This window comes from Rhinoderma darwinii, chromosome 3 (genome assembly GCF_050947455.1).
Source record: "Rhinoderma darwinii isolate aRhiDar2 chromosome 3, aRhiDar2.hap1, whole genome shotgun sequence".
Taxonomy (NCBI): domain Eukaryota; kingdom Metazoa; phylum Chordata; class Amphibia; order Anura; family Rhinodermatidae; genus Rhinoderma; species Rhinoderma darwinii.
Window position 1 is genome coordinate 326,087,061 of NC_134689.1, and position 11,588 is coordinate 326,098,648.

The 11,588-nt window shown below is 49.5% G+C and overlaps 1 protein-coding gene across 1 annotated transcript in view; it reads left to right on the forward strand.

Annotated features, from left to right (window-relative positions):
• Positions 1-10,580, forward strand: part of LOC142750472 (ATP-dependent clpX-like chaperone, mitochondrial) — a gene marked incomplete at its 5' end in the record, with an annotated part of 33,434 nt that extends 22,854 nt beyond the window's left edge. Inside the window, 5 exons of the mRNA XM_075859475.1 lie at positions 213-377; positions 8,109-8,407; positions 8,502-8,595; positions 8,817-8,923; positions 9,334-10,580. Of these exons, the coding sequence (XP_075715590.1) occupies positions 213-377; positions 8,109-8,407; positions 8,502-8,595; positions 8,817-8,923; positions 9,334-9,424 (756 nt within the window). The remainder of the gene's footprint in view (positions 1-212; positions 378-8,108; positions 8,408-8,501; positions 8,596-8,816; positions 8,924-9,333) is intronic.
• Positions 10,581-11,588: the final 1,008 nt, after the last annotated feature.

Genomic DNA, 11,588 nt, shown 5'->3' on the forward strand with positions numbered 1-11,588 from the left:
CACTTTTTAACTTCTCCTGCTCTGTAGAAGTCTATAGTTCTGTATAGCTTTGTCATATTTATATAATATTACTGTTTCCAGGACATATAGAAATGTATTTATTTTTGCTGTGTTGGTGCATCTATTATTATTCTTCCTATTATTCTTATTATTCTTCGGCCAGTAGACTTGATCATATATAAATCTAAAAACCTGCGGTAACTCATTTTTAGGGTTTGCTGAAGCTTCTTGAAGGTACTATTGTTAATGTCCCAGAGAAAAACTCAAGGAAGCTGCGCGGTGAAACCGTTCAAGTTGACACGACAAACATCCTGTTTGTATCATCTGGAGCTTTCAATGGCCTGGACAGGATCATCAGTAGGAGGAAGAATGAAAAGGTTTGTTTTTAAATCCTTAAAAAGGTTTCCCAATTTTGCACATTCATGGCATATCCACTAATAGTTTAGGTGGGACCCCACTTATCAGACGTTTGACATATCCCCTGAAAATGGCCCATTTTACTTGATCAGGGGACTGTAGAGTGCGTACACTCCTACCGGGGGGGGAAGTGGCTTCACCTACTCACCTTCCCCATTAATGGCCATACCTTTTCCCAAACCCCCTGTCCCTCTAATAAGACTCAGACACTTGGGTTGGATAAATTTGGCCACAGCAGCCATTTTATTTACAAACAAACATCAAGAACAACAATTTACAAATAATAATAACAATGGAAGGGGAGTCCTTGGAGCTACAAAAGTCTGTCACGAAACAGCCCACCTGCATAGTATTTTACTCCCAGCCGTCACCCTACTGGCTCAGGGGCACCGTTATACCTGCAGTTGGCTGACCTCAACCGCAACCACTCCCCGGGACACCACCCAGCGGGAGCCCAAATTGACCACTCCCCGGGACACCACCCAGCGGGAGCCCTAATTGACCACTCCTCGGGACACCACCCAGCAGGAGCCCAAATTGAGCAGACTACCAACCATAATAAATTGGGGAGGGACCATACCCCCTATGAATCCCCCCCCCCACAGTAATTTACCACCAACTCCAAGGACCCCCAATCCGCCATACAACTGCTGCGACATTGCAAAACTGTTCCACAGCATCCTCTGGTACCTGCGGAAAAACAAAAACAACGAGCAACAAAGCGAAATACCAAAATAGTCACACAGATGAACACATCATTTTGGGAGGGAGGGTGGGACAAGCTTCCCTGTGCTGTTACTAAAGATGGCGACGCCTTTCCCTCTCCTACCCTTAAGTAAACTGACCTCGCCCCCCTCACATCCGCCCCCTCCTAACCACACCCCTAACTCCTTAACTCCTTCCCTTCCTAACATCCCTGATCATGGTGGCCTCCCCCTATGGCATTCTGCCGGGTCCAGCCTGTACTTGATCAGGGGACTGTAGAGTGCGTACACTCCTACCGGGGGGGGAAGTGGCTTCACCTACTCACCTTCCCCATTAATGGCCATACCTTTTCCCAAACCCCCTGTCCCTCTAATAAGACTCAGACACTTGGGTTGGATAAATTTGGCCACAGCAGCCATTTTATTTACAAACAAACATCAAGAACAACAATTTACAAATAATAATAACAATGGAAGGGGAGTCCTTGGAGCTACAAAAGTCTGTCACGAAACAGCCCACCTGCATAGTATTTTACTCCCAGCCGTCACCCTACTGGCTCAGGGGCACCGTTATACCTGCAGTTGGCTGACCTCAACCGCAACCACTCCCCGGGACACCACCCAGCGGGAGCCCAAATTGACCACTCCCCGGGACACCACCCAGCGGGAGCCCTAATTGACCACTCCTCGGGACACCACCCAGCAGGAGCCCAAATTGAGCAGACTACCAACCATAATAAATTGGGGAGGGACCATACCCCCTATGAATCCCCCCCCCACAGTAATTTACCACCAACTCCAAGGACCCCCAATCCGCCACACGAACATACTTAGACACCTTTAAGTATGCGAGCCCCCACCCAACGAGAGGGCCCTTTCGATACCTTCCTGCAGGCGCAGAGTCCACAGGTCGATCCCCACGGCCGTCAGGTGCACACCATCACCTAGCCAATAATTACCCTGGCCATCCTCGAAGTCATAATGACGCACGAAGACCCCCCCATTTCTCACCACGAAACCCGAAACTGCCCGATTAACCTTAACCCTGGCTTTATTCAACCGCTGCACCGATCTAGCATGCCGCCAAACCTTCCGCGGGACAATCTCTGACCACACCACCTTAATAGCCGGGAAAACGGACCATAACCTGAGTAGATCGTATTTTATATCCCTGATCAATTCCCGAAAAGGACGACTACCCAAATCGTTACCCCCGACATGTAACACCAAGACATCCGGGGCCCTGTCCATCAGCGCAAACCGATGCACGTCCGGCAACACCCGACTCCACAGCATCCCCCTACTCCCCAGCCACCGCACGACTACATCCTCCCGCCGAAAACCCAACTGCCGCCCGTCTGGACGAACATCCGCCCGCTCCGCCCCCCAATGAACGTAGGAATGCCCGACGATCCACACAAATCGGCCCGCGGGTCCTGAAAAATAAAACCACTGATTAACAAAACGAGTAAGGATGCAAGCGAAACATGGAGGAGGAGAGAAAAACGATGAGGGGAGCCGGAGGGAGTGTAGAGAAGGAGGGATTACGACTGGACTATCATATAAACTGAGGGCGCACATACAGCTGGAAGCGGCGGGAATCCCATCGACCTATCTGCTTTACCACTTCCTCACCCAACCCCCATGCCACCGCCTCCGTCGCTGCCCCAATCCGAAAAGAATGGGGGGAAAACAACGCCTCCTCCAGTCCCAACTTCCGCAGACACCTACGAAAAACCCACGTAAACTGATACCGGGACATAAAGGACCCATCCTCATGACACAACAACTGTCCCCTACGCACCGTTGAGACCTCTCTGAACCCCGCAAAGCAGGCGACCGGGCACATCCTGACCCCCTTGGCCACCCCCAACACCACTCTCTTACCCCGACCCCCTTGATCCGTCTTAGACCGCCGGATCCAGAATTCCACACTCCGATCCGTTACCAACACATCTTCCATTCTCAACCCCCCAGGTCTCCTTGTGCTGGGAGCCACCAGCTCCCCGACCCTCAGGGCCCCAAAAAATGCCCACGAGAATGCCAACCTATACAGGGTCACCTCGTAGCTGGAAAAACAAATGTCACACAACACCCCCCACAACTGTTCCAACAACATAAACGACACAGGGCGCCGCCGATCCGGCAACATCCTCCCTCTCCTGTACCCCCTCAGGGCCTGGCCAACCAAAAAACTTTTTGTAACATCCGTGTACCCCCGGACCTTAAAACCAAAAGCCAGGGCTGCCACAAAACGATTCACCTTGGACACTGACCAGCCCGCGATAGAGACTTGCCCCAGAAAAACTAACAACGCCACCACCCGATCCTCATCCGTCACTACACCCTCCAGAACTGCCAACCAACTGTCCCACTCCCGCCACGCCGAATCATAAGCAGCCCAAGTACCCTGCGCAAGCGAAGCCTGAATCAAACCTCCTGCGGCTCGTAACCCAGCCCCCACAACCATTCCGGGCAAGCGATCCCGTCCTCCTCCGCGTCCGGAGCCACCATCCTGAACCGCTCCCACTGCAAGCGAGAAAGAGAATCTGCGATGTCATTTTTGATCCCTGGCACATGAACCGCCACAACCCAAGCGTTCAAAGACAAGCAACGTAAAACAAGGTGCCTCAAAAGCCGGACGACCGGGGGGGATGACGCTGACACGTTGTTAATGGCCCCCACTACGCCCAAGTTGTCACAATGGAACCGTACCTTGCTGTCCCGAAACCTCTCACTCCAAATTTCCACCGCCACTACTATGGGAAACAGCTCTAGGAATGCCAGGTTCTTCACCAAACCCAACTCCGCCCATTCCTCAGGCCGCGCCGCGCACCACTGACCCTTGCAGTAAGCCCCAAATCCCACGCCCCCCGCAGCATCTGTAAACAGCTCCCAATCCACGCTGTCAACCACCGGGGCCATGATCAAGGACCTCCCATTATAACGATGCAAAAACTCAAACCAAACTGCCAAATCTGCCCTCAGCGTCTGTGTCAGACGAATGAAATGATGAGGGGCTGTCACCCCAGCCGTCGCTCCCGACAGCCGCCTGCTGAAAATCCGGCCCATGGGCATAATCCTGCAAGCAAAGTTAAGCTTACCCAATAATGACTGTAAAGCACGTAACGTGATCTTACGCAAATGTCTAGCCCGGTCCACCTCCGCCCGTAACGCTACCAATTTATCTTCCGGGAGCCGACACTCCATCCTCAAAGAATCAATGGTGATTCCTAAAAAGACCAGACAGGAGCTAGGTCCCTCCGTTTTGTCCTGGGCCAAAGGCACACCGAACCTCTTTGCCACCCACTCTATCGTGTTCAACAACGTAGCACAAACCGAAGACCCGCCTGGACCAACACACAGGAAATCATCCAAGTAATGTATGACCGATGAGACCCCCGCAACCTCACAAACCACCCACTCCAGGAAAGAACTAAAAGCCTCAAAATAGGCACAGGAAATAGAACACCCCATAGGGAGGCAGCGATCCACAAAATAAGCCCCGTCCCAATAACATCCTAACAGCCGTATGCTGTCAGGATGCACAGGGAGGAGGCGAAAGGCCGACTCAATATCCGTTTTTGCCATTAATGCACCCACACCATAGCGGCGCACCCACGCAACTGCCGCATCAAACGACGTGTAAGCCACCGAGCAAAGTTCCGGAGAAATCCCATCATTAACCGATCGCCCCCTCGGGTAAGATAAATGATGTATGAGCCTAAACTTATTCGGCTCCTTCTTAGGCACCACCCCCAGTGGTGACACCACCAGCTCTGGTAAAGGGCAACTCTCAAACGGACCTGCCATGCGCCCCAACTCCACCTCCTTCCGCAACTTATCCCCTACTACCCCTGGATACTGCAACGCTGAACGCAAACTACGCAAGGTAAACGGCACCTTGTGAGCAGGGGCAGGGATCCGGAAACCAACCCGAAAACCATCCAACAACAAACTTGCCCTGGACCTATCAGGGTACCTATTTAGAAAGGGCTCCATGTCTTCCCACCTCACCGGTGTCCGGCCCTTGACTAGCGCCCCCGGCCCCTCGTCCTTTTCCCTTCCGAAAACATTTAACCGCTCCGTGAGAGATCCCCCCGCAGGAGGAGCAGCTATGTTTGAACTTACAACCCGATCCGAACTTACACTGGCCCTCATTAAACTGCCAGCAGAACCCGGATTTTCCTCCTGCCCCCCCTGCTCCCCCCCCCGAAGGCAATGAGGGGCCGGCCACCCCGGCCCCACCCCCTTGAAAGGACTGGCCAAAACGCACTGGAGCCATGACCCGCAACCATAACCCTATGTCTTTGTTATCCCACCTAATGTCAGGTCTCACTGCCTTCCGCTGCCGGAACTGCTCATCATAGCGCAGCCACGTCTGCCCGCCGTAAACTCGATGAGCCTCTCCGATAGCATCCATATAACAGAAGAGGCCCGAACAATGTTCCGGCGTCTTCTGTCCAATGACGCTTGCCAAAATAGCAAAAGCCTGCAACCAATTAACAAAAGTTTGGGGAATCAATCGATACCGACGTTTTTCCTCCTTCTCCTTCTTGCTTTCCAACCACTTCCCTTTATCTAAATTGAACTTCTCCAACGGCAACAATGAAAAAATTTCCACATATTCATCCCTCCATATCTTTTCCCTTACTTCCGGTTTCAGATGCGCCCCCAATGGGCCCTCAAAACAAACATAGACCTCGCCCTTCGCCTTATCGTCCAACCGCACCTCATCCACTGCCACATCTATTTCTGTCTGCACCAACACTGCCACGCCCGATTCCCTAGACACTACCCCAGCTCCCCATAGCGTGCTATCCACCACTGCAGGCCCCGACGGCCCCACCCAAGCTGCAACCGGGGATGGAGAACCTATCGCCCCCCCTCCGCATCGCGCCAAAAGGTCACGCACACAACACAACAATTCCTGAATCTCACCCCCACCACCCGTACTTCCTGTAATCCCCCCGCTACACCCCGGCAATCCCGTAGGCAAAAGTGAACCCCCACCCCCTACCCCTGGGGACCGAAATACAGCAGGCAATGAAAAAGTAGGAGACAGCGACTCACCGGGCTGCGCAGGTGCTGTGTCCCCACCAGCCGGGGCGAAGGATCCATCCAGACGTCCCTCTTGGTCACCGAACTCACGGTCGTCCACTTCATCCTGCCCAGACGGGCCAGGACAAGCGCCGCATGCATGACATCCCCGACCTTCTGATGGAGCGCTCCGTAACTGCGCCGATGAACTGGGCCTCTCCGCCCGTCTGTTGGGGGGCTCGACCACCCTGCGGCCCGCAGGTAGCCGCCCTCCTGCCCGCCGTGTCACCACCGACCGTGGCACACGCCTGGAATTGGTTGCATCATCCTGGGTACAGGTGGGCCGCCCGACTGGAGCATCGCCAGCACGGCCCACCGCAAGTCCTGGGTCCCGTCGTCTGGAGGCAGAGGGAGGTCCCGGATGCATGGGCGCCTGCCCTACCACCTCCGCTGAGCCAGGCCGGCTTCCAGGATTCCTCTCAGACCAGGCCGTCCTGCTCACGGCAGCCGAGCGAGGGGCCCGGCCTGGAGGGTCCCTCGTGGGGCTCCTTACCCTGCGCCTGGCTCGTGGCATCACTTCCGGGCTCAACCTCTCCGGAGGCCTCGTGCGACGTGACCGCCGCCGGGGAGGAGAGGACGGCACCGCCTGCGCCCCAGATCCAAACACGGCCGCGTCCTCCGTACTCGCCCCTGAACCAGGGGGCTCCCCATCTTCCTCTCCTCGTCCGCTCACCGCCGAGCTCGGAGCCCCAGACAGCGGGCCGGAAAGCCCCAGCCCCTCCGCTAGCCAGGCCATGCCTCGTTCTGCTACTGCTGCCCGGAGCTGGGTAAGTAGTGCATCCATTGTCGAATCCTGGACAAGCTTCCCTGTGCTGCTACAAGCTTCCCTGTGCTGTTAAGTAAACTGACCTCGCCCCCCTCACATCCGCCCCCTCCTAACCACACCCCTAACTCCTTAACTCCTTCCCTTCCTAACATCCCTGATCATGGTGGCCTCCCCCTATGGCATTCTGCCGGGTCCAGCCTGTACTTTCTGATTCCCTCTGCACACAACAGGACGACATAAACAGCAGATATGCAGCTCTGTTCTAAGTGTACGCAGCCCCTGACTGTTCAGATTACTTTCCTGTGTTTGTGCCCTCTACTAGTTAAGATGTTTAAGTGTCACGTATACATTGGAGATTTTTAGGCTCTCTCCTGCCTGACACGGTGATTTAGATATGCACTTGTATTTACTTGAACTGTTCTAGGAAGAACTTGAGTATTTCATTTATCAAATTGTTGGGGGTGCTATATAATGCCGATATGGTCCACAATACTCCTTCTCATAACTTCTTGCACCTTATGGGCCTACTCCCCTCTTTAATGCACCCTGGCCTTTGTGCTCCTGATAGCAAAGAAATCTTCATTTTCCAGAGAATATCCATGACTATTTAACCCTGAAGTGTGTGGCATGGACACAGAAGATGTAATATACAGCCGACATCCTACTGCAACAGCCAAATTTAGAGAGCACTCCAATCTTGTCCCTTTAACCCCTTAGATGCGGCATGAGTTTCCTCTCTATATGACGTACATAAGCCCTAATTTCTTAGACAGACAACCCCTTTATTTACAAGTATTTATATATAAAACATGCTGCTTGAGCTACATAATATAAATTGTCCTAAACCTCTGAATTTGGGTATCAATATAATGTGCATAGTTTCAAAACGTATGAAGTAGTCCGATCACCCAGGTGTAGGTAATGGTGCACGGACGGAATGCAAAACAACATGTATCGACGCAGGTAGCGTAATATAATGTGCATAAACCAGAGGAATGACTGGTAAAAGCTCTGACCAGTTGTAGATGCGCATGTGCTATTAATAGCTTTGTAGAAGGTAAACTTTAATTATTTTATTCCTCTCTTTTATGTTTTCATTTTGTATTCCCTCTGCTCTTCAGTATTTGGGATTTGGCATAGCCTCTAATATGGGGAAAGGTCGTCGAGTTGCTGCAGCAGCAGATCTAGCAAATTCCAGTGCAGAATCTAACGCTGTACAAGACATTGAAGAGAAGGACCGGCTGCTGCGTCACGTGGAAGCAAGGGACCTCATTGAGTTTGGCATGATCCCAGAGTTCGTGGGACGTCTACCTGTAGTGGTGCCCCTTCACAGCCTTGATGAACAGACTCTTGTACGCATCTTCACAGAGCCACGTAATGCCGTTGTGCCACAATACCAGGCTCTGTTCAGCATGGATAAGGTTTGATTTGAATAGCTTTTTATATAAGTTGAGATGTTTTTTGGTTTTTTTCTTCAGCTGTCTGACTACATTGTACTCATTTATTGTGTTTTTGTGTGAATTAAACGTCACTGAAGGTGCTCTGCGGGCCATTGCTAGACTGGCTCTTGAACGAAAAACTGGTGCTAGAGGCCTCCGCTCAATCATGGTAAGTCCACATTCTTTCCTATTGCTGGAGCTATTGTATTTTCTTCTGTGGAAAATGTAGAGCAACGTACATCATACCATGCAGCAGCTTAGTATTGTTGGGTGACGGAGGCCTGCCAGTTGGACAGCCATTACCTTATATAATATAATTTTGTTATTTTTTTAAATCCTAAATGTAAATGGGTTTGCCATTGATGGGGTTTTTTTTTCTTCTTCTTTAAGGAAAAGCTGCTTCTTGAGCCCATGTTTGAAGTTCCAAACACTGACATAGTTTGTGTTGAGTTGGACCAGGAGGTGGTTGAAGGGAAAAAGGAGCCAAGCTATATTCGGTAAGTAAAGGAATTCACTTCTTCATGAGTGAAGGGGCTGTACTTGACTTCCCGAGACTGATAATCGATGACCTTTTTCTGTTTTTAACTAATTAACTGCCATTCGTTGCAGCTCCCATAAAGCGCGCACACACCCTTCTTCACGGTCTATACACCCAGTACGGGAAGATAGTTTGTGTCTCTTGAATAAGGCTGCCCCATGAAAGTTCTTTTAAAAAATAAAATATAAATGGTTACAAGATTAATAAAAAAAAAAAAAGTACCATATTTATCTTCTACATTTAATTAAGGGAACTAAAATGAAATACACGAGACTTTAAGCTTAAAATTGTTTTCAAGTGTCAACCTGTGCCTTAAATTTACATAGTCAGAATGTAAAATAATTGATTTACTCCTTCTTCTCTCCATAGAACACAAAATAAAGAGGTGACAGAGGAGGAGTATGACTCCGGAGTGGAGGAAGAAGGCTGGTCTCGGCAGGCTGATGCAGCAAACAATTAGACTGTCCGGTTCACTACTGTTCTCCTTCAGTGTTAAAATTGTTTATTCCCCTTTAGCAAGAAACTTTTCACAATACGAAATATAACTTTTATTACCAGGAAAACTCACTTTGGGAGAACAACCAAATTCATTTTAAGGAACTTCAGATTTCTACTGTAGAAAGCAGCGTTTATACGGGTCGGATGGTAACCGTGTATATTATCTGGGGCTTTTATAAGACACAAATCTTTTTGTTAACACTTGTTAAAGCTTCATTTACTGGGATTAACCGTGTTTAATTTTACTATTATGTTCTATGACTATTGTGCAGGTGTGAACTCTACAAAAACATGTTGGTTGTTTGAGCTATACAGGGGTCTCACCATCCCCAAACTTCTTTCCATGCATTTATTAGTGCTGGTATTTCGTGTCAAAGCAGACATTTTTTTTAATTATTATTATTATTTTTTTTTTATGTCATGGCTGGTTAAAACTGGAACCTTACATAAGTGCTAAAGATTTTAGTGCTTTTCTCCACCAATTATATATTTTATATCTGCTAGGAATATGGCTGATATCTTGACCCCTCACCCCACCTCCATTGGCATGGGTTCATACCAGTGGGTGCATTGCAGGTGCCTATGGTCTGTTACTCTTCATCTGAGTCACTGCATGATAAAATATAATTAAAACTATCATGCATATAATGAGGACAAATTCATCAAAGGAATTGTACTTGCTCTCAATACAGATGTTTGATGGACCATGTCAGCCGAGACCATCCAACATGCTGCAACTGTGGTCCATTTGTAAGTGTCTTATGTCAACTGCTAGCAAGCCCTAGGAAGCCTGTCTAATGAAATTCTTCTACAAATTCTGCATTTCCCATAATACAGTAACTTCTATAGTAAAGGGATTGTTAGTTCTTTATGCAATAATATTTGATTGATTTTGTAATTAATTTCCTGCTGGAAATGTATTATATCATGCTGCAGACCCCACGGTAGTGACAGGGTTGATATGAAAAGCTTTTAAGTTATAGAGAAATGCTTGTCTGCGGGATTTTGTGTCCTTATTTTGCTTTTTGATTTTAGAATTTCACAGAAATGGGCAACGTTAATTCTGTATAACATTCACCCGAATAAACGTCTCTAGCCAAAATGTGTTTGTGACATAAAGGGACTTACAAGTTTTGTAGTTCCTTTAAACAAATTAAAAAGTGGATAAAACCTTCATATCTCCTGCTGATGTATTTTGACGCTAGTAAAATGGATTAGAAATAAAAATTGAACCACTGAGAACAGTCAGCCAGAAGGAAAACATGCAAAAAAGACCATCACATTCTCAGTAAATATTGCACACGTGATTGCACCATTTTTTTTTCTATATCTAGTTCAAAACCAGTTTGCAACAGTATTTATAAATGTGCCCCATTGTATAGCTCCACTTCCCCATCCTCATCAGAGATTCTTCCACATGACTGCCACTAAGGCCAGCTGGGCTATGAATATTAATGAAAAAAATCGACTAATTATTGCACTGAAGCATTACACAGGACAGACGTAAGAGCCTGCACTGCCTTGGTTGCACTATCCACGCTAAGGCTGGGTTCACACGAGCATGTTACGCCCGTAATGGACGGAACGTATTTCGGCCGCAAGTCCCGGACAGAACACACTGCAGGGAGCCGGGCTCCTAGCATCATAGTTATGTACGATGCTAGGAGTTCCTGCCTCGCTGCCGGACAAGATGTGCGTGTGTGTGCCTTCGCGTAGCAGTGCTGTGTGTGCCGTCACGCAGCACAGCTATGTGTGTGTGCACTTGCGCAGCAAAGCTCTGTGTGTAAGACCTCACTCAGCAGTGCTGTGTGTGTGTGCCCTAGCACAGCATAGCTGTGTGTTGTGTGTGTGTCCTTGTGCAGCAGAATTGTGTGTGCACTCGCGCAGCAGAGCTGTGTGTGTGCACTCGCGCAGAACAACTGTGTGTGTTTAACCTTGCGCAGCAGAGATGTGTGTGTGTGCCCTCGCGCAGCAGAGCTGTGTGTGTGCGCGCATTTTAGCGTAGCAGAGCTGTTTGTGGGCCATCGCGCAGCAGGCTGTGTGTGTGCGCTCATGCAGTAGAGGGTTTGTGTGCGCTTGCGCAGCAGAGCTGTGTGTGTCCTCGCGCAGCAGAGCTGTGTGTGTGC